The sequence below is a fragment of the Meriones unguiculatus genome, chromosome 1 (genome assembly GCF_030254825.1).
Source record: "Meriones unguiculatus strain TT.TT164.6M chromosome 1, Bangor_MerUng_6.1, whole genome shotgun sequence".
Lineage (NCBI taxonomy): Eukaryota > Metazoa > Chordata > Mammalia > Rodentia > Muridae > Meriones > Meriones unguiculatus.
Genome location: NC_083349.1, coordinates 61,120,372 through 61,147,872, shown reverse-complemented (window position 1 = coordinate 61,147,872; position 27,501 = coordinate 61,120,372). Strand labels below are relative to the sequence as shown.

The 27,501-nt window shown below is 46.2% G+C and overlaps 1 protein-coding gene and 1 long non-coding RNA gene across 5 annotated transcripts; one reads left to right on the top strand and one right to left on the bottom strand.

Moving 5' to 3' along the window:
- Positions 1 to 1,406: 1,406 nt before the first annotated feature.
- On the bottom strand, positions 1,407 to 27,501 carry As3mt (arsenite methyltransferase). 3 transcript variants are annotated; one of them, XM_060390670.1, is made up of 11 exons: positions 27,284 to 27,501; positions 26,175 to 26,215; positions 25,809 to 25,943; positions 24,704 to 24,854; positions 24,106 to 24,242; positions 22,312 to 22,381; positions 20,234 to 20,315; positions 18,420 to 18,551; positions 17,971 to 18,113; positions 15,009 to 15,143; positions 1,407 to 2,009 (listed from the first exon to the last, which is right to left on the bottom strand). In XM_060390670.1, exons 3-11 carry the CDS (start codon positions 25,832 to 25,834, stop codon positions 1,902 to 1,904), a joined length of 984 nt encoding a protein of 327 aa, XP_060246653.1. In that variant the 5' UTR covers positions 25,835 to 25,943; positions 26,175 to 26,215; positions 27,284 to 27,501; the 3' UTR covers positions 1,407 to 1,901. The 3 variants fall into 3 exon arrangements, with proteins under 3 accessions (XP_060246653.1, XP_021506152.1, XP_021506160.1); XM_021650477.2 differs by lacking the exon at positions 27,284 to 27,501 and adding an exon at positions 26,451 to 26,553 and having other exon boundaries at positions 25,816 to 25,943; XM_021650485.2 differs by lacking the exon at positions 27,284 to 27,501 and having other exon boundaries at positions 26,175 to 26,444.
- On the top strand, positions 20,499 to 24,106 carry LOC132656399 (uncharacterized). 2 transcript variants are annotated; one of them, XR_009594130.1, is made up of 3 exons: positions 20,499 to 20,674; positions 21,410 to 21,529; positions 22,611 to 24,106. It is a non-coding gene; the product is annotated as an uncharacterized LOC132656399 (long non-coding RNA). The 2 variants fall into 2 exon arrangements; XR_009594132.1 differs by having other exon boundaries at positions 20,499 to 20,769.

Below are 27,501 nucleotides of genomic sequence, written 5' to 3'. Positions count from 1 at the left end.
TCTTTGACCACCTCCCCCTGAGGGAGGAGCAGCCTTACCAGGCCACAGAGGAAGACAGTGCAGTCACTCCTGATGAGACCTGATAGACTAGGATCAGAAGGAAGGAGAGGAAGATCTCCCCTATCAGTGGACTTGGGGTGGGGCATGGGTGGAGAAAGGGGAAGGAGAGTGGGACTGGGAGGGGAGGAGGGAAGGAGCTACAGGGAGGATACAAAGTGAATAAACTGTAATTAATAAAAATAAAAATAAATACAAGAAAGAAAGAAGAAATGAAAGACAAGTGTAATCAACAGAATGGCTAGGCCACCTTTTTTCTCTATCATATCCTTCCGAAGGGGCCATCCTGCACTCGGGGAGACACAGTGCTCAGCCTTGCCAGCCTTGCACTGTGATGGATTATAACTGGGCACATAAGGAGCCCTGGAACCAACAGCCTGAGTAGAATCAAGGTTACTGAAACAAGCAGAGCAGGAAAAACTGTCTAGAAAGTCAAGGAGGAGAGTACTCAGAGTTCTTGGGATTCCCATTGTGAACAAATCTCTTAAAAAAAAAAAAAATCTGGGGCTGGAGAGATGACCCAGGGGTTAAAAACACTGGCTATTCTTCCAAAGATCCTGAGTTCAATTCCTGGCAACCACATGGTGGCTCACAACCATCTATAATGAGATCTGGTGCCCTCTTCTGGTGTGCAGGCACACACGCTGTATAAATAGTAAATAAATCTTAAAAAAATAAAAAGATGAATCTGCTCTTAGAATCCATCCCAGTGTTTTACAGGCTTAGATATTCTCAAATTCCTAATTAAAAGCCTCTTGGGCCATGCTAACCCCGCCTCTTCCCCTACTGCCCAAGCTCTTTTTTGCCTGCAGCTCAATCCAATCAAGATTTCCTTGTCAAAGTCCTCCATGGTTGAAGGTTGTTACTCGTTCATTTTGAGACAGGTTCTCCAGCACCCCAGATTGGCCTCAAATTCTGTGTGCCTGAGGAGGGAGAGCCTGGGGCTTCTGATTTTCATGCCTCTATCTCCGGAGTGCAAGTGCTTGGACCTCAGGTGTGTGTAGCTGCGTCACCTGGTGTCACCTGGTACTGAAGAGCAAACCCAGAATCTCCCTCATACCAGGCAAGTACTCTACCAGCTGAACTATGCCGGCCCCAGGGCTGTAAGTCTGAATTATCAACCCCCTGATAAAGACCAAGATTTCTGTGTCCCTTCAACTAACTACCACTGGCCTTTCCTTTAGTGCTCATACTTCCTTAACACGGTCCTAGAAGCAAACCCAGCCTTTCCCTAAGTTTCAAAAGAGCATCTTACAAGGAGAGAGAAATCCTATTTGTATTGCTTAGCTCTCCTTTCTTCAAAAACACCAGTTAAGACATATTACAGACAGTCAGGGTGGCAGCAATCATCAGGGTTAACTGAAGTCAAATTTATTTTTCATTTCTTCATTCAATTACAGAAAAGGGGGAAAAAAGGTTTGAAGACAGTACGCCTACCAAATTTGACTTGACAATCTTTTAGCATAGTTAGCATAAATTTAGTAAGTACCCAGCTTCCTGAGTAAAGACAGAGAAATGTCCAGAGGTGTCCTGGGGTAAGCCAGAAAGATGTCCTCTCACCATCCTCCAATTTTGATGCCTTTGAGTAAACCTTAAGGCGCCTAGTTCTATTCCTCACCACCAGGTGGCACCAGAACTCTGAAATAGTGATGTAGAAAAAACAGGTGAATCTCACTTTTTTAAATTAACACCCTCTAAAAATCACTCATTCCTGACAGTAATCATGTGGTGCCTTTGCCGTCTTCCCATACTCTGTGCACCGGGGAAGAGCGGGTTCAGAAGTCGATGTGACCCATTCTTTGGCCACCCTCTCGAGCCCAGTGGGCTCCGTGCCAGCTGGAGATCTAGCAGCTTTTATTTTTGCCACAGCAGCCTCCAGCGCCCTGAGGCACACGTCGGGGCTGCATCTTGTCGGATTCTTCTGCAAGCTTGAATGGATCTCTGATCATAACCTGTCAAAAGGCAAACCAGAATGAAAGGGGCCAGGGGTTTGAAGGGCTCAGACGCTAATATTTCTGTTTGATGTGGGCTGATTTACCAAGGCGGAAGATAAAATGTTACACACCAAACCATCCAGTCCTCAGAGCAGCATTCCCATTCTAGGATTCAAATGACCTTTTAAGATAAGCCTCATGTCACATAATTCTACCCCCACCCCCAGCATTGTCACGGTAGAGGCAGAAGGGTCTAGACCTTAGGGTCTCCTCATCCATGATTACATTGGTGAGCTGGAGGCCAGCCTGGGCTACAAACTAAGGAACAAAAGATGGCCCTTTCTTTTGGAAGCTCTAATTAGATTATCACTCCTCCAAGGCAACCTTTACCTAAAGACTGTTCAAGGTAGGGGGAACTAGCTTTTGTTTGCTTTGGTTTTCAGACAGGGTTCCACATAGCCCAGACTGGCCTTCAGCTCACTATGACACTTAAGAGAGCGCTGGGGCCAAGGCTGGGGCTTGGCTCGTACAGGCAACAACTCCAGCGACGGAACCAGACCTCAGCCCCAAAGTGGCTTTTGTTGTGGTAGTTTAAGACAGTCTTACACTGTAGACCAGATTAGACTGGAACTCATGGTGATCCTCCTGCCTCAGCCTCCTAAATGCAGAAGCCACCATACCCTGCTTAAAGAGAGTTTTCTGCTGGGCCAGGAGAGTTGATTTCACCTGGCTCTCTTTTGTGAAACTCTCCAAAGCATGTGCCTTTTACCTTTGGAACTAAAATCCTGAAATGCTAAAACTTCCCTTCCTGTGCCGTATTCTCTGGAAATATTACATAAGAATGCTAAATTGGAGATAGCAGTACAGCTGCCAATGTCCAGGTTAGAGATGGCCACCAACAGCCACCCTGACCTTAGAGCAGAGTACCGTGCTCTTGGGAGGAACAACTATCTTTCTCTTTCCTCCTTTTGCCTCTGAGTGAGCTGCTTCTTCCAGGGGCACCAGTGGACCAAGGGCCAACTGGGCCCAAAGACAGAGAACCCAGAGCATGACCAAGTCACCTGAAGAGTGATACAGTTTTAGTTTATACCCTGTTAACGATGAACATTCCAGCAGGAGCATGGAAGGCTGTTACATTCAAGACACTGGTAGCCTCATTTGAATGGGGGCCATGACCTTGCTCGCCTTCAGGCCCCACCTTTCGTTTTTGCTAATGATTTATTTTTATTTTAGTGTATGGGTGCTTTCTTTGAATGAATGTCTGGGTGCCACAGATGTGCAGTGCCTGTACCGGCCAGAACAGGAGGCCGGATCCCTCAGAACTGAGGTTACAGAAGGTTGAAGGTGGCCATGTGGGTGCTGGGAACCAAACCGGGTCTTCTGCAAGAAAAGCAAGTGTACTTACCTAGTGAGCCATCTGTCCAGCCCATTTCCACCCTTCTAATGTCAAAAAGGCACCCTGGACCTGGACTTCCTGTCCAGCAGACTAAAACCTGTGTTCGGGGATACTGCTGGCGCCGCTGAGCCCTCACGTCCATTGCATGTCTTTCTCTTAGGAGCACCAGGGGCTCGTGCTAAGCAGAGTTAGCCATGCTTCTCTTTGACTCACAAAAATGATCTCCAGAGGCCAGGAGATGGCTCAGTGGGTACTCACTGCATAAGTGTGAGGACCCGAGTTCAGACAGCGGCATCTACATGAAAGGCCAAATATGGTTACACATGCCTGTAATTCCAGCACTGGGGAAGGTGGAGCCAGGAGGATCCCTGGAACTCACTGCTCACTCCTCCAGGAAACAGTGAGCTGCAAGTTTAGTGCACGACCCTGTCTCAAAACAAAAAATAGGGTGGAGTGCTGCAGGATATTTGATCTCATTGTGAACCCTGAAATTGTGAACTGTAAAACACTGTTTCTTGTTTAGTGTGGTTGAGCCCTATCACACACCTTTCATCCAAGAGCTTTCTGTTTATTGTAAAGAGGTGATGATGGTGTGGTTCAGCTAGTCCTAGAACACACCTTTAATCCAAGAACTTTCTGTACATAGGATCTAATAAAGTTAACCCTAGGCCAAGAGGCAGAGTAAGAAACCAGCTGACAGGAATTAAAGAGCAGGCAGGACTTTGAGTTGAGGGGTATTTAAGACAGTGTGGAGAAAAAGAAAGGGCTTTTTTTGTTTTAGCTCTTTGGCTTAGGCTTAGGCATATGCTCTAAGGCTTTCTGGGCCTTTTGGGCTTTGGGCTAGCAAGCCTCTGGCCTTGGGTTTGGTTGTTGTTGTTTATTTTTTAGCTTTCTCTTACTAAGCCATCAGCTGAGCTATCAAGCTTTTAGCTTGGAGCTTTCGTCCATCCTTTTCCTTCTGGGACCTGAGCTGAGAAGGAAGGTCAGCTGGGTGTTTTCTCTGCCTCTCTGAGCTAGCTGGTTTTCACCCCAGCATCTGGCTCATGAGTCTTCACTGGTAAAACAAAACGGCTTTTTCTTTCTTTCTTTCTTTCTTTCTTTCTTTCTTTCTTTCTTTCTTTCATTCTTTCTTTCTCTCTCTCTTTCTTTTTTCTGTCTCTCTCTTTCTCTCTCTTTCTGTTTCTTCTTTTTGTTTCTTCTTTCTTTTTGTTTCTTTCCTTTCTTTCTCTCCATTTCTTTTTTCTTTTTCTCTCTTTCATTTTTTCTTTCTCTCTCTTTCTCTTTCTCTCTCTCTCTCTAAACAACAGTGGGGAATGGTGGAGGCAGGCACCAGACATTTACCTGCAGTCTCTGCATGTGCACACACATACACACTCACATGCAGGCACCACCCAAACACACACGAATGATTTTCCATACCCATCTTACCTTCCAGTGCCCTATCTACTAGTGGGAAGACATGCCAACATCATTCCAAACGTTTCTGGTCCTGAAAGACTAGGGTGAAATGAGAGTAGAGGGCATCTGGGCAAACACCCCTTCGCAGGGATGCAGTGAGATGCTTAAAGAGCCCATTGGAAGCTGGTGTGAGTTCTAATTCGCTTTCTAGCCATGTGCCGTGGATGAAGACATTCATCTCCCTGCACCCCAGCTTCTTCATGCGTGGGCTGAGTATCACAAAGGGCACTGTAAGGACTACACCGCACCTCGAACACATGGCTGTTCTGTCAAACTCATCTCTAAATTAGTCCACCTGTTGCTCACGTTACCACCACCATTACTACCCGCTGCAGCCAGGTGGCCTTGCAGGAGTCCTGCTTGCATCATTTCAGATGCTGCTGCATTTCAACTATGTAACTCGCTGATGACTGACTGATTGGTTTTTTTTTACAGGGTCTTCTACCATCCAGGCTGGCCTTGAATATGTTGCTGAGAATGACCTTTGACTCCTGGTCCTCCCGCTTATGTCTCTCACCCAGGCACAATGTAACAATAATGAAACAATGAAATAGGGAAACTTTGCTTGTCAGGATTAAAAAGAAGACAGAGGGCTAGGGACACAGCTCAACCAAGTCTGCTTACCCTGTATGCAAAACATCATGAGTTCAATCCCCAGAAATGAAAAGAAGAAAAAGAAGGGGGGGAACAGAAGGAGAAAGAAAGAGAAAAGAAAAGAGGGAGAAAGAAGAAAGAGAGGAGGAAGGGGAAAAGGACAAATACACAATTGCCCACACTCTCTGTACACCACGGTTTATCATCAAATTCTCCCATTAAAAAAAATAATAAGCATCCCCTCCCCCTCCGGAGTGTGAGGCTGTATCTCTGGGTCACACAGCTGTTCCATCGTGATGTCCAGCTGGCTGCAAACAAAACTGGAAGAACTATGACTCGAAAGAGATAGCGCGTCTCTACTTCTGTCTCTGCCTCCAACCTTACTTAGAAAATGGGAAAACAAGAGATCAAACATAAGGCCCTAGCTTGCTGCTGGGTGGGCTGGAGGCGAGGAGTGGGCTAAGAAATAGTTCCAAGGGGCTGTCTTGCAGTGAGTGTGGATACACAAGGTAGCACACCTGGGAGAGAGGCCTGAGAGAGAAACTGAGGCTGATGGTGGAGGTCCGGGACTCTCTGCCTATGAGCTTTGCTTTTTCCTTGACCTTATAGGGGTAAAGAGTCCAGCAACAGGGCACAGCATGTGCCAATGCTGGAGGGCTGTCCACTCCCTAATATTGTATCACTGTAGAGTCCATGGACCCTGCAGACACTGCCACACTGAGTCTGAAAATGATGGGTGGAACATGGAGGTTGTGGCATTTCTCTCAAAATACAGCTGAGGAAATGAATAACATTGCCAACTCTTCTGGCCCTTAGGCAGAACCTGTATGGTGCCCACCACAACCAAAGAAATTATTGTGCTGCAGACTGGATCACAGTGAGCATGGGAGAGGCGTGACTGAATGGGGGTGGGAGGAGGGGCACACAGAAGAGGAAAGCCCAGAGAAAGCCCAGGGGGCTGCAAGACTGAGCAGCAGCAAACTACTTATGCCTCCATCTCAGGGACTGAGTGAAGAGGTATTTTTTTTTCCTAGACAAAGTTTCTCTGTGTAACATCCATGGCTTTTGTAGACCAGGCTGGCCTCGAACTCAGATCCAACTCAAACAGAGAAGCCCCTGCCTCTGCCTCCTGAGTGCTGGGACTAAAGGTGTGTGACACCATGCCCAGCTTCAATGAAGACATTTTTACAGGCAGAATAGAAAACAAGCTGAGGAGCTGGGCATAGTGGCACATGCCGGTAATCCCAGCACTCAGGGAGGCAGAGGCAGGCAGATCTCTGAGTTCAAGGCCAGCCTGGTCTTCAAAGCAAGTCCAGGACAGTGGAGGCAACACAGAGCAACCCTGTCTCAAAAAAACCAAAAACAAACACAAGCTGTCAAAAACACTCCTGCAGAAGATTATCGTCCTCTTTGTTCCCCTCCTCATTTGACAGGGTGTTTCTGACACAGGACAGGCTATTGCCAACTTGGGACAGAGGAACGATGGCCTCGGCAGAATGTGATTTGTCATCAAGTCTGCCAGGGGAAAAGGGCATATCGAAGTGAGAGAGATAAGAAATGAAGGGTGGTCAAGGCCAGCCTGGCCTACAAAGCGAGTCTAGCGCAGCCAAGTCTACAAAGAGAAACTCTGTTCACAACAAAAGAAAAGAAAGAGAAAAAAGAAATGGAAGGTAGGTTAGGGTAACATAAGAGGACATGATTTGCTTAGTGGCAGCTCTCCTATGGAAAAGACACACACACACACTCCCCCCACCCCACAGGATGCTGGAGTCTTGTGAGGCTTTGAGGCAGATCTTAAGCCTGAACACAAGGAAGAACATTTCCTAGGAAGACAAGGAAGTTCTATAATCCAACAGTAATGGCAAAACTAGATGGATATACCAACTCCCTGGGTTGAAGATACCTCGAAGCAAAGGCTGTAGAATGACCTGAGCCTCACATGGAGCTGACTGTTTAGTTGGTTCTCAGAGACAGAGAAAAGAACTCTTCTCTGATGTGTGGACACTGAAAGCACATGGCTCCAAGGCAACCCAGAATGCTCCACCAGGGCAACTCCATCAGAGCAATCAATAGTATGGTGCTGACTGCTGGAAGGCTTCCTGATCCTGGAGGGCACTCCCGGGTGCTCTTCCATTAGGAAAGGCATGGGACTCCTGCAGGGAATTTGGAATCAAGGTTCAAAGAGCCAAGATGGTAATGAGAGGGGAAGCAAATTGGGACCCGGTTCATCCTACTGCCTTTAGATGGATAGTAGAACAAAACAGAACTGACATGTTAAGATTAGAGAGACAGCAAAGGAAGCAGAGCGGGCTGGGACTTCAATGCCTTCCCACAGTACCTCCAACAAGGCACACAAAACTTGGAGAATGGCTGTGGATTATAGGGAACTAAATAAGGTAAGGCCTAGCACCTATGCTGAGGTACCTACATTACCTGGGGATCAGATAAAAAGGCACACCCTACCTTGGCTCTGTGACTTTGCCTTCGTTTGGTTCTTTCTCGGGAATACCTGTTCAGTCTCTTCCTGTCACAGCCTAGTGACTTAGGGCCCCATTTCAAGCTAATGTGATCTGGTCCCACATGGAAAAAAGGAAGGTTATAGTCTCTTTCAGAACTCAGTAGGATGAAGGTATATCTCCTCTCACAAAGGGTTATCAACTCCAACAAAATCCAAGGCCCCAGGCCACCCAGGAGTTTCCTATGGGGTGGCAAGATCAGATAAGACTCATTTGTTTCCAGGCAGAGCAGAAGATGAAATACAAGGCTCCTGTACCTCCCGCTGGCAAAGAACATACAGACATGTACAGGGATAGCTGAGGTGCAAATTCTGGGCACCCCTCTTCCAGGTTACAGATGGCATGAGCTGGGCTCTCTGGCAGAAACAGGAGGTACCTTGCTCAAATCTCTGGAGGGGGCTGAAACTGGATAGATCCGTGTACAATGCCCTAGGACATAACTGGAGAGCACACAGAGTCTTCATTGGTCACCGTGTAAACTGGCCTTCCAGAGAACCATCAGAGGGCAGACCTCTCACTACTTCTAGGCAGTGGAAAGTCTGGGGCCCAGTTACTTACGAAGCTGCCTCACCACCTCAGGGCATAGAGTGGGATGGGGTTTAACTGACTCTGGAAAATGGGAGGTATGCAGTTAGGTCATAGAGAAGGCAAAGTGTCTACCCTGTAGCACAGCCTACTACAGACATGTCTGGCCCTGATAGCAGAATGCCAGAGAGGCTGAGGGATGCCTGATACCTTCACTGGCACATGAGGCAAGTCAAGCGCACTGATGACCGGGCAGTGTACGGAGCGCTGATATTGTGGATGGCACAGTGAAAAAAAACGCCTCCTGGCTTCACCAAGTCTTCCAGCTGAGGGAGACCGTCAAAGGGCTGGAGAATGACAGCACCCAGACCGTCAGCTTCCCAGGACATGCTGTTAGGGATGACACTCAAACACATCATGGCACTCCGATCTGCCACAGAACCCTTAGGCAGCAGGCTTGGTGGAGACAGAAAGAACCGCTTATTAAAATAACTGATTCAGAGCCTGAAGCTCGCCTTGGCTGGCTAGGCTGAAGTCCCTGGAGAACAACCTTGATGCCACCTCTGATCCTTATGAATGCTTGGGGGTTGTAAGGCCTGTCCCAAAGGCCATCCACGCCCAAGCTGTGCAAAGAGTCTACAGAGTTAAGACAAAGACAGACCATGCAGCTATTCCACTCACTGTAAGCATTGAATCCAAGTATTCACGGCCCTGATCTCGAACCTGGCAAAGTGGAGGCAGGAGAATGAGTAGATTGGGCTACTTGGTGAGCCTATGTCTTTAAAAAAAAAAAAAAATCATTTTCAAAATAAATAATAAATAAATGCAGAGATGGAGACAATGTGGTAGTGCCTGTGCTCAGTGACCTGGGTCCCCTAGATCAGCTATTTCTTGCTGCTGTGTGAGGTGTCTCCAGCTCTTCCAGCATGGTTCATATTAATCCCATTAGGCCCTGGACTTATAGCCACTGTTTATTAGAAATTTGCATTTAGGTTTCCATTCATCACTGTGATCTTTAGTTGGTTTTGGCTCCACTGAGGTGTGCGTGTGTGTCCTGAAAGCGGGGCTATTAGCAAACCTAAATTAGTGCTTAGCTAGTTCCGTACCCTTTCTGTAGGAGGCATGCTAGGATTCTGTCCTGGTGACTCCAGCAGGAAAGGCTGACTATTATTGTCTGCATGTGCCCTGTCTCTTCTCACACAGCACTACTCCTGTTGCTGTGGACTTTTCTTCACAAGCTGAACAAACAACCTCCCCGCACCGCCAGCACAGTGCTGTAGCCTCCAGTAGGACCAGGGTGCACTGCGGCAGAGGAAGGCACAGGAGACAGAAAGGGTCATAAGGAATGCTGTGCAAAGATTGGCTTTGGAAAAAGAAACCATTCCTGCTGCTCTCTTTTTCTATCTCTTTATCTCTCATCTCTCCCAAAAAAAAAAGATTGGTCTTGGAGTTGATGGTGTAGCACACTCATTAATCGAAGCACTGGGTTGGGGGCAGTGGGCAGAGGCAGGCAGATCTCTGTGAGTTCAAGGACAGCTTAGTCTACATAGTGAAGTCTAGGAAATCTGGACTACAAAGTGCGACCCTGTCTCGAAACAGCAAAAGGTTGGGCTTGTTATGACTGCAGCCATCTCCAGCTGTAACTACCGTGGTTGTTTCCCAAGGTACACCCACAAATCACCATCCACAGTGGTTTTCTAACAAGTGATAATAGACAAGAGCCATTAGGGCATGCAGAGAGCAGCAGTACAGCCTGGCACAGGGGTGCAGCAACAGCTCTGGCAGACTCCTAAGAGAACTGGAGTCACTCCGGCTAGAATAAGGTCACGTCAGTCTCCATCCTCATACATGTCCTCTTTCTGGCCCACGTTTTGGGGCTCCAACCAGTGTTGCTGCTGCTTAGGCCCACACTTCTGTCCATAAGTCCATCAGTAAACTACCCTGTGTACAGACCTGGCTCTGTCTGCCTCTCCCTCGGCACGCTGCATCAGTCCCCAGACACTGAGCGGTCTCACAGCGGATCTCTAATAAACTTGGCTCTCTTAAAGACTGCAGGGGGAAATGCCACAAGGCTTACTGGTATGTTGATGTAAGTGTATGTTGACGTAAACTACAATAAAGTAAAAACAACATGAAAGTGAAAAACTTTGAAGAAAGATAATTTTTGAGACCACAGTAAAGGGTACATGGAAGAACAATAACAGAATCCTGAAAAGGCTGGCCAGTGGTGGCATACACCTTAAGGCCAATACTTAGGAAGGAGAGATGGGGATTTTTGAGTTCAAGCCAGCCTGGTCCACAGAGCTAGTTCCAAAACAGCCAGGGCTATACAATGAAACCCTGTCCTGAAAAAACAAAAACAAAACAAAAGAATCCTAAAAAGAGGGAGGGAGCTGAAACCTATAAATTGTTCTTTGACCGTAACATGTACACAGAAATTAAAATAAAAATGTAATCAAATACTGTCGCTTTAAAAAAAAAAGATTAGATTATACAAGACAACATTTCAAAACAGTAGAGATATAATTATTATCTAATAAATGAAGCAAAATTTGGACTAGTTGATATTTGGAATGAAATGTCACAGGCTCTGCAGTATAAAAAATGGGGCCCAGTGGGATCTAGAAAAGATCATCCTGAGTGAGGTATCCCAGAAGCAGAAAGACACACATGGTATATACTCACTTATAAGAGGATATTAGACATATAATATAGGATAAACATACTAAAATCTATACACGTAAAGAAGCTAAGGAAGGAGGAGGACCCTGGGTAAGATGATCAATCCTCACCCAGAAAGACAAATGGGATGGACATTGGAAGAAGGAGAAAACAGGAAACAGGACAGGAGTGTACTACAGAGAACCTCTGAAAGACTCTACTCAGCAGTGTATCAAAGCAGATGCTGAGACTCATAACCAAACTTTGGGCAGAATGCAGAGAATCTTAGGAAAGAAGGGGGAGATAGTAAGACCTGGAGAGGACAGGAACTCCACAAGGAGAGCAACAGAACCAAAAAAATCCAGGCACAGGGGTCTTTTCTGAAACTGATACTCCAATCAAGGACCATGTATGGAGATAACCTAGAACCCCTGCACAGATGTAGCCCATGGCAGCTCAGTGTCCAAGTGGGTTCCCTAGTAATGGGAATAGGGACTGTCTCTGACATTAACTCAATGGCTGGCTCTTTGATCACCTTCCCCTGAGAGGGGAGTAATCTTGCCAGGCCACAGAGGAGGACATTGCAGCTAGTCCTGATGAGGCCTGATAAGCTAGGGTCAGATGGAAGGGGAGGAGGACCTCCCCTATCAGTGGACTTGGAGAGGGGCTTGGGAGGAGATGAGGGAGTGAGGGAGGGTGGGATGGGGAGGGAATGAAAGAGGGGGCAACAGCTGGGATACAAAATGAATAAACTGTAATTAATATATAAAAAAATCAAAAGTTAATTTAAAAATGGGGCCCAAAACGTCTTCTACCAGAAGTTATGCCCCCCGTTATGCCCTCAGGCATCTAGGGACCCTATCCAAATACTAGAGGTCCCAAATGCTTCAAGACTGAGGCTCTTATACATTTTTGGCTTGTCTCCCATATATGGCTACACATATTGTTATTGGCTGCTTTAAATTATTAGGCAGTGGTGGCTGTCATGAGAAGGGAGAGGAAGGAAGGGGCTGCAGGAGAGATGTAGTCAGTCTGTATTCCAGAGGGAGGGCACTACTGACCCACCTACGTGTACACACGGACACAGACCAGCCCACATGGCTGTTTCCTAGGATTTTTCCCTCTTAGCCCCTCCTCAGTAACCATGTGAACCTAGCATGGTGGTCCATGTTTGTAATCCAGAATTTAGAAGGTAGAGACAGGGGGGATCAGAAGTTCATGCCAATCCAGGCAATGAAATGGAGGGCTGATTTCTTCAGTTTCTATCTGTCTTTTCTTGTGTTTTGGCTCCTGAACTTTCCAGTCTCAGGGAAGTCTTCCCAGTTTTCCTCTATTAAAAATCTTTTCACTGGGTGGTAGCGGTGCATGTCTTTGATTCCAGCACTCAGGAGGCAGAGTCAGGTGAATCTCTGAGTTCAAGGCCAGCCTCGTCTATAGACTGAGTCCCAGGATAGCCAGGGCTACACAGAGAAACCCTGTCCCAGAAAAATATGCAATGAAAATCTTTCTTGGCACAGCTGCTTGCTGTTGCATAGGCCATGCACTGGTCTGCACTGCTCTGTTCTGGAAAAAAACCCTAAATGTTGAGAAGGCTGCATGGCCACAAGGAGCTGTTGCTCATCCATCCATGCTTCCAGAGCCACTATACATCGTGGGGCAGGAGAGACGGGGGAGAGCACTTTTACAGCCTATATTTTGCTAGCTTAACACACAATGTTAGTGGCTTGTCTGTTCCAGTTCCTTTCCTAGGCCAGATGACCCTGAAGGAGACAAGGACAATAAAGGAAGAAACTGACTAGACTTGGGCCAGATGTTCACAGAATAAGGGAAGGGGGTAAGCGGTGATAAGGACAGAGTCACTGACATCAGAGATCTCAGGGACAAGGCTGGCCACCTTGACAAGAGGGCAAGAACACACTAAGGATGACCGCCTTTGTTTTCCCTGTTCTGCTGGAGCCTGCTACTGTAGATAAGGGAAGGCAGCCCAGGGCCTTTTTAGATCACCTGCTTCTGCATAAGCACAAGTCAGACTGTCCTTGCTCTTGTCATGTGTGGTGACTGGTATACAGAGTTGATCAGGTACTGTGAAGGACAGGCCTGCCACTCTCTACAAGCTAGGAATCTGGCAGACATGGTGGCATGTTCCTTTTAATCTCAGTACTCTAGAAGCAGGGACAAGCAGATCTCTGTGAGTTCAAGGCCAACCTGGTCTACATACTGAGTTCCAGGATAGCCAGGACTACATAGTGAGACCCTGTCTCAAAACAAACAACATCAAAAGCCATCAAAAATTAGAAATGTGGAAAAAACAATTCCACTCTTTGTCTTGTTGTGTTTTGTTTTGTTTTTTTGAGGATAGGGTTTCTCTGCATAGCCTTGGCTGTCTGAGACCCACTTTATAGATCAGGCTGGCCTCGAACTCACAGAGATCCACCTGCCTCTGCCTCCCTGAGTGCTGGGACTACAATGTGCACCACTGAGCCTAGCTAACAAGTCTATTTCTAGGTATCGACACAACATCTTTGGAAGCAGAAAGTCAAGCAAGTATTTGCAAGTTCACGCTCCTAACAGCACTGCTTCTAATCTTCAAGAAGCAGGACAATGCCTGTCAGGTGGGGGACAGATAAACCAAGTGTTCTAGCCCTACTCGGAGAGAGCAGAACAGCCCCAGTGAAGAAGCTCTGGAAACCCAGGTGAAAAGGTCAGATACAAAAGGCCATGTGTGTGTGAGTTCAAGCACAGGCGGACCCGTGGGTCAAAACCATGAGCCACTGCTAAGAGCCAGTGGGAGGAGGAACTGGGAAATGGCTGCTCAACGGGGATGAGGCCGCAAAAGTTCTGGAAGTAAAGAGTCTTGATGGTTATACAACCCTGTGAGTGACCTAAATGACACTGAGCTACACATTTGTAAATGCTTAAGATGGGGAGCTGACAAAATGGCTCACCAGGTGAAGGTGCTCTGTCAAAGCTGAGGGCCAGTTTATTCCCGAACACCTTCTGACAAAGAGAGAGAATTGATTCCCACAGGCTGACCTCTAACCTCTGCACACGCACACACACACATCGTCACACTGTGACACACACAGAGATAATAACTGAATAAATAATCAAAGGTGAGAGCTCCTTTTTAGTGCTAGAGAGACAGCTTAGCACTGGCTGCAAGTGTTCGCACCCGGTTTCGTTTTTGAGACAAGGTCTTGCTTTATTGCCCAAGGTCTTAAACTCTTGGATTCAACTACTGCTTCCCCCTCGTTCTTAGTCGCTAGGATTATGGGTTTGAGGTACTGAGTCCAGCATGTAAGGTGCTTCTATGGTAACTCTTTTTTGTATATGGACCCTTTTGAAAACTTGATCAAAGCAACAGATAGTTTCCCAAGAAATTATATATATAAACACAATTGTAGGGGCCTTATAGATACCTTCAGTTGATTCACAGATATCCCAAAATCTCAAAGGTTATTATTGGCTTGTGGTTAGGAATTAAAGGAAAAATGAATTTATGGGCTTACGAGGTGGCTCAGTGGTTAAGAGCACTGGCTGCTCTTCCAGAAGAACTAGGTTTTATTCCCAACACCCTTGTGGCAACCATTCCTTGAGTTCCAAGGAATTCTGGCTTCTGTGAGCATTGCATACAGTGCACAGACGTACATTTGAGCACAACACCCACACACATAAAACAGAAATAAATCTTTAAGTAAAAAAAAAAAACAACTATATATATATAACAAAATCAAATCATCTATGCACACAGGTAGCCTAGAAATGAGTTGTGGTAGCCAGCTGCAAAGAAAGCTATCGTTTTTGTAAGCCTGTAGTTTGTCGTTTTAAGGGACCTGTTTGAAGAAGGGAACTGAAAGTCAAACAAACCTTTGTTTCTAATTCAGAACCTCCCTGGGGAGCTGGCAGTGCGGCTCCAGTGGGTGTGAACACAAAATCCTGAGCAAAACGTGAGTTCTTCAAGATAGCGGCTGTCTCTTCATCCACTTCAACAGCTTCACCTTCCTAAAGGGCAGCATAAAATGAGTATCAAAAGATGCCATTTTGCTCTTTCTTGTTCTTTTGGGGTTAGTGGAACAGAGGGTAATCTTGAGGTATGCGTTCTCTCCTCCATGGGCTCTGGGAATCAAACTCAGATCGCCAGGTCTGCACAGGCAAGCGCCCTTACCTGCTGAGCCGTCTTGCCAGCCCAGCGCTTCAATCCTATTGGAAAGAAAATATCCTAAGCTAGGCGGTAGTGGCGTACGCCTTTAGTCCCAGCACTCAGGAAGCTGATCTCTGTGAGCTTGAAGCCAGCCTGGTCTACAGAACCAGGACAGCCAGGGCTACACAGAAAGACTATCTCAAAGCAAACAAAATCCAAAACAAACAAAAAAAAAAATAGAAAAAGAGAGAGAAAGAAAGAAAGAAGGGAGGGAGGAAAGAAAGAAAGAAAGAAAGAAAGAAAGAAAGAAAGAAAGAAAGAAAGAAAGAAAGAAAGAAAGGAAGGAAGGAAGGAAGAAAGGAAGAGAGAGAAAGTAAATACCCAGAAGCTTATGACTGAGTGGCATTTTGGGGGTAACGCACCACCCCAGGCCTTCGCTAGTCTCTCATCTTCAGACCATCAATTAATTTCATATATATTTACAGATGGTCAATTGACCAATGTCAAGATGTTAAAATGACACTGAGTATCGACCTCTGGCCTCCACATATGTATGCACACACATTCACATAAACACATGCACATAAAAAAGGAGAAGCTGTGCCATGGTGGTGCAGGCCTTTAACCCCCACTGTCTAGGAGATAGGGCGTTTTCAACTCTATTATAATCAACGGCGCTGCTGAGCGGGGAGGGCGGGAAAGTGTAAGTATATCTGGGTTTACCAGCTTAGAGGGTTGAGACCAGATTAAAACTGCTCAGTTGCTGTACCATGAAGCTTATTAAACAAATAATATAACAGAGTTTCAATTATTTGGGTAATAGCTGGGGTATGAGAGAAACTGAGAAACAAACACAATTTTATAAAAATAAATTTAACCCCTGGCCTCCTCAGCATCACCCATGTCCCACCATGCACCTCTACAGAGTGAGAACTTCAAGCATTTGAGAGGGGTGTCAGCTAGATCAGAGTGTCCTATACACCACAGAAATCTGTTTCGAGATAAAGTGGGAAAGAGTGTAGTGGGGGTAAATGCCACCTGTTACTCATCAAACTAAACAGAAGAAAATTCAAGGAATCAAAACACAGGAAGAGCCAGAGGAAAACAAAGACAGATAAGCCATTGAATGATAAAAGCAGTCTAAAAACTGACAGGGAAGGTACAATTGAAGCAGTTGTCAGTGCCTCTCAAGAAATGGGGTGAGGTGGGAGTGGGGGTAGTGAGGCCAGGGTGGTGGCACAAGCCTTTAATCCCAGCACTCAGGAGGCAAAAGCAGGCAGATTTTTCTGAATTCTAGGGCAGCCTGGTCTACACAGTGAGTTCTAGACCAGCAAGAGCTATATATATAGTAAGACCCTGATTTGGGTGGGAAGGGAGGCTTAGAAAGAGGGGGTGGAAATACCCAAGATCAGTTAATGAAAAGAAAAGAGTAGCCACAAAAGCCCTAAATGACAGCATTTGGAAAGACAGTGTTCTTTGTCAGCTTACAAAAGCCAAATGCCTCCTTTCAAGACAATGACAAGAGCCATAGAAAGAAAACCCAAGCATGCAGCCGGTATTGTAACGTACACACCTGTAATCCTAGTACTCTGGAAGGCAGAGGCAGGTAGATCTCTGTGAGTTCAAGGCCAGCCTGGTCTACAAGGAGTCCAGGACAGCCAGGGCTACACAGAGAAATCCTGTCTCAAATAAATAAATAAACAAACAAAACTCAAGTATGTAGACTCTTAAACCACAGGAAAAAAGAGCCTGCGTCTTGCCCCTGTCTGTAAACTGGATTACGACAAAGATTGAAAGAAATTCAGTTGATGGCCCCCCAAAATTGCAGAACATTGAATATGAAAGGTTAAAGTCTAAAGAAAAGAGAGGAAGGGTCAAGAAGGCTGGAGAAGAGTAGGACACAGCCCAAAGGGAGAAAGAAGCCAAAAGACAAGGGAGTCTGGTAAGTTTTCTGAAGGAATGCATGGAGCAGGAATGAATCGCTGGAATGGCAGGACTGCCTGGGCTCACTGGGAGATTAAGTGATCCTGAGGGTCTGACAGCCATGCAGAATCTTGACAGGTGGCCTTCAAGGATATGGCCCACATATGTCACATATCAGAGTAGCCCCGAAGCTGTGAATCTCAGGTGACAGACATTTGACAAAGTCCTCATGGAAGGAAAAACAACTCAAACCCCTAATGGATAGGACCGAACACAAAGCAGCGTGCTTATGACATCCCGATTTCTGAGGCACTCTGAAGGTAGCCTCTGCCCCCTATGGCAGCTGCAGCATCTTACAGAGTTTGCCTCACTCATCCAGATAATGTGCTCTTATTAGAAACTCCAAACTTGAAGCACATCTTAAACCAGAGATCTTTTTAACTACTTAAAGGGCTAATTTCTATACCTTTGAACCACTGGTCAAGAGAAGGAGGCATAAAACTCCACTGCACGTAAAATGGAGACTTTGATAAAGGAAAAAACAAAACTACACAAACCAACAGACATCAGAATAGTGGGAAGCAAGTCAAGGTCAAATTCAAAATCCAGGAAGGTACTTGGGCTGGGGGAGTTAGGAGGAAGGGGTGGGCACAAAAGCAGCAGTAGTGGCACATGGGGCCTTGCACATGCTAGCAAGTGCTGTACCACTGAGCCATACTGCCATCATGTCATAGTGGGAAGCTTTTCTTTTCTTTCTTTTTTTACCTTGAATGTAAAATTCGCATCAAAGATGAGCTCTTTTTCATGCCCTGTGATTCCTCCACTGTAAACAACTTGGCATCTTTTGGCTGGTTCTGTCTTAGGGAGTTTGAAGAGGCGAAATGTGGCAGACACGAAGCGACAGTCACCTGGAAGCAGACAAGCACAGCTCACTTCTGGCACCCAGCAGCAGCCAACAGCCAAGTGTGGCACACACTGGGAAGGTGACCTTCTTCACTGCCGGCCATCAACCTTCTTTCTGGGCACTTCCATCCATTTACTGATTGGTTTCGAAACACTTTACTAAATATCCCTCTGGGGGAGGGGCTGGACGTGGACACTCAGAAACAAAATGGACACTTGGAGAAGATGCAGTTTCCCGGTGGGACTCACTCATAAACTAACCACTGACCAGAAACCATTCACACTGCCGATTCCCTGCCGCTGTTTCCTACCTATGACACTTTCTAGTTCTGTGTTTTGAACTGTAATGATATTGGCAGTGACCAAACGAGGAGAGCAGAATCCAATTTTTTGGGCGATGATGGCAAGGTCTTTCCAGTACAAAGCACCACCCAGGCATTCACCTTAAAAGAAAAAAAAATCACAGAGCAATCAATATAAAAAGCAGTACTGAGGACATACATAGCCTGTACAATTAACCAGAACACAGTATCCAGCTGTAGGGCCTAACTGGCCAAGGTGGTGCACATCTATAATCTCAGCATGTGAAGACTGTCAAGATGATGAAGAGTTCAAGGTCATCCTGGGCAAGTATGGGACCCTTCCTCAAGAAAACAAAACCACAAGAGCTGGGGGTGTAGCTTAGCTGGTGGAGTGCTTACTGAGCATGCTCAAAGTCCCAGATCTGATCCCTAGGACCGCATAAAACCAAACAGGGTGGCGTACACCTGTAACCCCGGCATTGGTACAGTGAGGAGTTCAGGGCCAGCCTGGGCTACATGATACCTTGTCTTAAAATAAACAAATAATAGTAATAGTGATGATAACTTTCTTTGTCAGAGGTCTTCAGCCTTCCTGATGCTGTGACCCTTTAATACAGTTTCTCAGGTTATGGTGACCACCCAACCACAAAATTATTTTTGTTGCTACTTCATAACTGTAATTTTGTTACTGTTATGAATCATAGTGTAAATATCTGTGTTCCCTGGTAGTCTTAGGCGATCCCTGTAAAGGGTCATTTGCCCCCCAAAGAAGCTGTGACCTACAGGTTGAGAACCACTGTTGCATGCAGAGCTGGCCTTGAACTCAGAGATCTGCCTGCCTCTGCCTCCGAGGGCTAGAATTAAAAGTGCACACCTCAATAGCTGGCTTAGTTACTTATATATGTGCTTACACGCTTTTCGGTTTTCTGTGTGTAGACAGCAGACCATGGTGCACACGTGGAGGCCAGATGGCAGCTTTCAGGGGGTGGTTTTCTCCTTCCACCATGAGGATTCTGGGGATCAAACTCAGTTTTTCTTTGTTTGTGTTTTTGTTTTGTTTTCCTTGAGACAGGGTTTCTCTGGGTAGCCCTGGCTGTCCTGGACTCACTTTGCAGACCAGGCTGGCCTTGAACTCACAGAGATCACTGGTTTATATTATTGTATAATAAGAAAAACTTAACACAATTTATTTTAAAAACAAGATTTGCTTTTTTTGAGCCTGTCTCATTGTGTAGCCCATGCTAGCCTTGAATATGCCTTGATTCTCCTGCTTCCATCCCCAGAGAGCTGAGAGCACAGGCGTGTACCACTCCCAGCCTAAACGTTCATGAGTATTCGTTTATCTCAATTTCTAGAGAGCCTTAAACAGCAACAAAGGAATAAATACTCAATCTCATTTATTCTTCAAAATAGTTTTAAAAGTAGTCTGTTACTGTTTTCATTTTACAGTTTAACAAACAATAACAGATTAATGAAATTGCCTAAGATCACATCACTTTTTTAACAGTTTATTTATAGTGTGTGTGTGCACACATGCAGGGCGCAGGTCAGAGACTAACTCTATGCAATTTGTTCTTTCTTTCCAACTTTACATGAGTTCCAGGAATCAAATTCAGATTGCCAGCCAGGAACCACAGATGCCTTTACCCACTGTGCCATCTCCTAGCCCTCATTTGAGTGGCCTGCTTTTGAGTGGCAGGGGAAAAAAAAGGGGGAGAACCTCCTGGCCTTGGGCCATTTGCTCTCCCATCCAGTGGTCTCATTGGAACTTATACTACACTAGTCAATAATCATTGATATGAATAAAACAAGAGCACACGTACCCCATAAAATTTTGTGTGACTTGATGTCTTCTGGCACCTCAAGGCTAGCATAGACGTCACTGAAATAGAGTTCCCCACCATGCTGAAAGAGAACAGTGTGCATCTGAGCAAGGTTAAAGATTATAATGGCCCTAGATAACAGGCAAAAAAAAAATTGATGAGTACAAAAGATCAGTTTCAAAATCCCAGTATTTTGAGCTGATACTGACCAAGCTGACCTTCCAACAAATAACAGCTGCCTCCCTTGTTAAAATCAGCACACAGGGACAAGGTATTTTATTCTCTGGTGCCCTATCCAACATAAAATTGCTTTCTAAAACTCAAGAAGATCAAGGGAAAGTGGAGAAGCCTGAGAGGACAAGGAGAGGATGAATGTCCTCTGAGAGCACTGCTACACTTGCGGAAATGTTCCAATGAGGGGCTGGACGGATGGATGGTCAGGTACAGTGCCGGCTTTTGGGAGTACCTACTGAGTCCCAGTCTCCAGCATCCACAAAAGCCGGCTAGGTTTGCGTCTACAACCCCAGCCCAGATGGGTAAGTCCCATCTGATCAGCTGGGAGTCCTACCCAATTTGGTGATTTCTAGATTCAGTGAGAGCCCACGTCTCAAAAAATAAAGGTGAAAGCTACTGAGGGTGACACCTGACAGCTGATATCACCTTCTTTCTGGTCTCACACGCACACGCGTGCACACACACTATACACAGGCATAATGAAACTCAGAAGCAGGAACCCAGTTTAAGAGCACTTGCTGTTCTTGTAGACACAACAAGAATGCAGAGCAGTGGTTCTCAACCTTCCTAATGCCGCAACCCTTTAATAAAATTCCTCATGTTGTGCTGACCCCAACCACAAAATTATCTTTTTAACTTTTTAAAAAATTTTATTTATTTTTATTTTATGTGCATTGGTATTTTATATGCATGTATGTCTGTGTGAGGGTGTTGGATCTTGGAGTTATAGACAATTGTAAGTTGCCATGTGGGTGCTGGGAATTGAACCCAGGTCCTCTGGAAGAACAGCAAGCACTCTTAACTGCTGAGCAATCTCCCCGGCACCCATAAAATTATTTTGTTGCTACTTCATAACTGTAATTTTGCTACTGTTATGAATCATAACGTAAATACCCGATAAGCAGGATGTGTGATGTGATCTCAATTTGTCATGACCCACAGATTGAGAACCACTGATGCAGCAGCACCAAGTTCAGTCTCCAACATCCACATCGTGGCTCACGATCATCTGTAAGTTTAGTTCTGACCTCTGGGGGCACCAGGCACACACGTGGTACACAGGTATGTGGATAGGCAAAACACTCGTGTAAAATAAGTCAATCTTTTTAAAAAGTTTTTAAATAAGCAAGAACACAGGCGAGAAAAACATGAGTCTCTCCCCTAAAATACATTCAGATTGCCCAAATTTTTAGTGAGTCCAAACAGAATACAGCCCAAGGTGTCTATACAACTGACAGATGACGTCCATGGAATTAAGTCTTAGCCCTTGAGAAGTTATGGTAATAAAGGCAGGCAGTAGTGGGGCATGCTTTTAATCCCAGCACTTGAGAGGCAGAGGCAAGTGAGTTCAAGGCCAGCCTGCTCTACAAAGTGAGTTCCAGGACAGACAGGGCTACACAGAGAAACCCTGTCCTGTTTCTCTGTTCTAGAAAAGGCAAATTCATAGAAACTTATCAGAGTAGGTTGGTGACTTTGTAGGTATTATCTGAGAGTCACAGTCAATAGCGACCAGGAACAACAGGACAGAAGGAAAACATGTGGACGGTCCAATGGCCTGCATCCTGACAGGAAAATAAACCCTACCTAGGGCACTACTCTCACCTGACTGGACCTCACCTTTTGCATCCTTTTTTTGTTTTTTGAAAAAGCATCTCAAATGGTTGAGGTTGGTTTTGAACTCTCTACAGGGCAAAGGTCTTGAACTCCTGATCTTCCAGCATGACCAGCTTAGCTCTCTCTTAATTTAATGAATAAATCAAGAATTTGAAGTCTTAGTTCCAAAAGACAGCATAACCTCGTCAGCCCTCTCTGCTGTTTAAGGATTATCTCCCTCCTCCCCTTACCTTCAGCACTCTATACACCTCCCGAAGAGCTTGCTCTTTATCAGGAACAAGATTGATAACACAATTGGATCTTTATAAAAGTGAGAAAGAAAAAGCAGATGTTGAAGGATTTAAGTCCTTTAAATCCAAAAGGTACCTACAGTTTACCAACCAGGCTACCTGATTTTTCCTGACTCTCCTCTCTTCCTCATACTCATCTCTTCCCCCAAGACAAGGGCGATAGGAAAACTGTTTAAGCAGCCAGTGTATACAAATGTGCAAGACTGAATATGAAGCATGATCCTTGCTTTTGTCCTCAGGTTCACCAGGCAACAAAACCTGCACTCAGATGCCTATCAAGCAAGGCGTTCAAGGCCCAGGTGAACAAAGCTCCTCAAAAGTGCTTTCCCAGCATTTTCATTTGAGGCTATGTGTGTAGCTGACTCAATGGAAAAAATGTTTCTTGAGGGTTCAATTCCCAGCATCCAAAGAAAAGAACACAGCCTAGTCCCATCACCTTGGCATGATTTAACAATGACTCTGGGAAAATGAAAAAGGCAAGATACCATAATTTGCCATTAAAAAAAAAAAAAAAAAAGGAAAAGAAGACGAAGAAAGATGCAGTCATTGCCAAATGTGGTGGTGCATGCCTTTAGGAAGAAAGCAAAGGTAAGCAGATCAGCCTACATGGCAAGTTCCAGGCCAGCCCTAACTACGTAGTAAGAGCCCATCTCAAAACAAACAAAAGGACAGGAAAAAAATGATGGTAGTCTTAGAAGATTACAGTAAAGCCTGTTTTTGCCCAGTAGCGCAATAGCCAAAGCAACTAGGTGGTGAAACAGCAAAGTGTGTGAGGTGATGCTAAGACGGCGGCTGCTGGGTGCAGAAAGGCTCAGCACCTCGGTGCTGCAGTGCCCCATACCCAGCGATAATCAACAACGATGCGACCCGCCTTTACTAAGCTTTCAGCATTATTCTACGGTGAACTCATTCTGCCTGCAAGAAAAAGCACTGTAAACCACTCTGCTAGAGCAGGTGGTGGTGGCACATGCCTTTAAATCCAGCACTTGGGAGACAGAGGCAGGAGGATCTATGTGAGTTCCAGGCCAGCCTGTTCTACATCCTGAGTTCCAGGATAGCCAGGACTACACGAAAAAAACTCGGTCTCAAAAAACCAAAACAAAAAACCCTAAACAGTCTGCTAAGTTCTCTCAATAGCAGCCTCACACATCTTGAATGGCTACCCTAGCTCTGGATATCAGCTCTTGGGTCTGAATTGATGGGGTGCTCTGTTCGTCCGGCCCTGGGAGCAACTGGCTGGCTATTTTGTGTTTACCACATAGCCTCGGTGTGCAGTGGGCTCTAGCACCAAAGTCTGGATAGGTACCCACCGATGCCCACATAAGAAGGAAATCCTCCAATACCAATTTCTTACAATAGGTCCCTGTCATTTCAAGACCCACAGCCACAGAGAAGCGGAGCACATGCTGCCGTCTGGCTGGTTTGGGGAATACACCAGCTTTCATCTGGTGGGCGGATGTGTTGTCACTCAACACAACATTGCCTTCTTCTGAACTCACCCAAAGATGTGCAGCCAAGGGGCAGTAAAGAAAAACTCACGATCTTTGAAGTTTATGTTTTTGTGTTAAGAGACTAGACACACCTTGCAATGGACCACAGAGAGCACTCCCTTCCTTTACAAAGACCTGCTAGATTTGGTTTAGTCCCTAAACAAGAGTCAGTTAGTCAAAAAGTGGCAGCATTTGGGTACTCGAAAAGAAACGGGCTTTACGCATAACGGAAAGGCTGCCCTACATGACGATATCATAGCTCTCGTTCTGGATCCCAGCATCTGCCAACTTCTCAATGCAGCCATGAAGAAAAGTCACATTGGGTGTCTGGAAACCGAATTTTTCCATGTGGTACCCAAGATAGGCTTTAGCCACTTCTACCTAGAGAAAGAAAAATACAGATTTGATAATCAACATCTTTCAAAAATAAAGCATTTTTTTCTAAAACCTGTCCTATTCTTAATGCCATAGGCTTCCCTACCCTGGGTTATTTTAGATAGATATGCAAGATTCCTGAGACACTAAGGATTCCAACAGCCTAGGACAGAAGCTCCCTGCCCTGAAAGTCTTCTCCTGTGGCAAATCTGTCAGGGCAGAAGAATGAAGAAGAGGAAGTGCCAGAGGGATATCACAAGCTCCTCTATCAGGTTAGACCTCTGACTGAATTCTCCAGGACAGTTACTGATTGACCAATGTCCTCAACTTCTAGGTTATTCGAGGCAGAAATGAAGGCTACAAAAACCCAGCCTGCTTCAATTACCTTGAGGAAAACCAGGAAGTAGTTTCAGGCCCCAAAGAATGACTTGGAGAAACCTCTCCTTTCCCCTAAATCCTTGCCTTACCTGGACCTTAGTCATGTCTATTCCAGTGACGTGTCCCGTCTCACCAACCAGCTGGCTAAGCGCATAGCAATCCCTGCCGCTTCCACTACCCAGATCCAAGATGTGGCAGTTCTCCAGGCGCTCAGGAACAACCAGACCACAGCCATAATACCTGAGATGCAGAAACGGTGTGCTTTCACAACAGGCTAGGCAGGTCAGTGGTGGCCTGTAATCCTAGCACTTGTGGAGGCAGGGGCAGGAGAAGCTCTGTGAGTTCGAAGCCAGCCTGCTCTACAAAACCAAGTCCAGGACAGCCTGTCTCAAAAACCCTGCTTCAAAAAACCAATAAATAAATAATTAAAAACAGAGGCTAGAAAATTCTCAAATATGAAATCTATACTTCCCTCCCTCTGTTTTTCCCTCGTCCACCTATCCTTCTGTCTTGTCTCCCCACTAAATGGGGGCTATGCCTGCCATAGCACAGTGTCATAGGCACCATGCAAGGTAGCAAGACTTAAGTAAACCATCTAAGATATTGGTTGAGTAGATACATCTAAGGCACTGGCTGCTGAAAAATTCGAACTCAGGTCTGTAACAACTGAGGAAAAGTGTTCTGTCCCCCAGGTGTACGGACTGTAACTTGAGAGGTAAAAAAACTACAGTATGGAGGGAAAAAAAATGCTAACCATGACTACAGAGAGTGCCAGCAGGGAGAAGTGCAGGAGGGGTCTGCTTCGTGACTGAAGGAGGACTTCAGTGGGGTGAGGGAGGGCAAGGGGGAGGTACCCTCTTTGATAACTGCTCTCTGGGTAGGCAATACTGTGTCAGGGAAAGGCAAGGCTAGCAGGAGCTGTGGCTGGTTAGAAAGCCTGAGCCAGTCTATTAACAAACTTTAATGTCTGTCAGGCCCCAGGGAGCTTGAATGAATCCTGCAATAACAAGGGACACCCAGATAAGGGGTCTTCAGCTGTGGGTCTTCCCACAGCTGAGAATGGGCAGCTCAGTGCAGAACTTTGGGGGTGTTACCATAGATATGGCAAGCAGGATGGCCAGCAGAGATGGCTAAGTTCCCTAGTGACCAGTCTGAGAAAACTACTGTCTGAGGCTTCAAGGGGAAAGAACACACCCTCTACCTTGAAGTAACATCTTCATGTATGTTCTGCAGAGTTTCCCGGATGTGCCTGGGGATCAGCTTGGCTGGGGTGACACAAGTATTAGTCTGAAGGTCTGCAGATGTCTTCAGTACATTCCCGTAGTAATTCTGACACAGAAGCCAAAATGAGAAGCCAGGAGAAAAAGGACTGGACCTGCTTCCTGCAGAGAAGGCTCCACTACGCTCCTAATTACAACCCACTGGCCTTTGCTCAAGGCAAAACTCTAACCCCGTGGCCCGGTCTGGCCTGCCTTGGCCTCCCCAGCTTGCCCAAGCCTCTTGCTGGCAGCTCTTCTCTAGGCCCAGCGATCCCACGCAGCCATTCCCTGGGACCCTCACCTGAACGTCCTTGTGGATTTCAGCTTCTCGGGGAGCAGCCACTGGCAAAGGAAGAAGAGAAACTAAACGGGGTGCCTACACTGAGAGTGGGGCCCGAGGCCAAGATGGAGGGATAGCTGCACACGGGGGCGGAGTGGAAGGGAACCGGGAAGGCAGGGAGGCACCAGAAACGAGCTGGGCCGCCCAGAGGTCGGGACAGGATGGGGGCTGCTGAGGGCCTGTGGGAAGGCGGAGGTCAGAGGGGACTGGCCAGGAGGCCAGAGGGAAGACACTCACTGACTCACGCTCCTGAACCCGGAATTCCCCTCAATCCCTCTTCGGAGCAGCTCGCCGAAGCCACGCCCCCTGGCCTACGGACAACCTCAGAGCTTTGCAAGACCCTGGCTAGCTGGCTAAACTCTACACACCTCTGGGTCCTGTCACTTTGGTGGCTTTGAGTCCTTGCATCCCGAAGAATAGTTTTATTAGTTGACATCTTCCTTTACTGATCCACTGAGTTTCATTTGTAAATTCTGTGTGTGCCTTAAATGAGCAGCCATAGATTTTTCTCCTTGTGGAATGAAATCACCTTTCCTTAATCAGTCTCACAAAGTCGTTCACTGAGGTATCATTTACATCGATGATACTCACCTTTCTTTAGTGCAACAAACAGGCACTTTACAACCAAAACGCACGAAGCCATAACCTTTTAACTCCAGCACCCCAGGAGACAGATACAGAGGAGGCAGAGTTCTGAGTTTGAGGCTAGCCTGATCTACAGAGCTAGTTCCAGGACATCCAGGGCTACAAAGGGAAAGCCTGTCTCAAAATACCCCAAGAAAGCGGCTTTCTGGTTCAGAAAGCTTGTGCTTGCTTGTGTGTGCCCTTGATAGGAAATTCCTTCTTCCACACCCGGGCCCCAAGCAAACACCGACTTGGCTCTCTCTCCCTGTGGCTTTGCCTTTTCAGGAATGTCTCAGGGACAAACCCATCACGGTGTGGCCACTGTCCAGCTGTATGTAGAAAAGCGTGCCCACTCTACTACCTCACAGTTGACTACTGTCTGAGTTCCCATGGGCTGCCACTCTGCCTCACACTGCTTTTGCTCACACCATATCTTCTATACTTACAGGCGAGGGTGCTCTGGTGCTCGTGTGGCCGAGGGACTTCTAGGAAGTTGCTTCTCTACTTCCACACTGTGGGGCAGGAAGAGAACTATGTGGTAGGGCTTGCCTGCTGAGCCACCTTGCCAGCCAGGTGGCAGATTTTAAAAAGGAGCTGGGCAGGGCAGTCGTGCATGCCTGTTGCAGGATATTTGATCCCACTGGAAACCCAAAATTGTGAACTG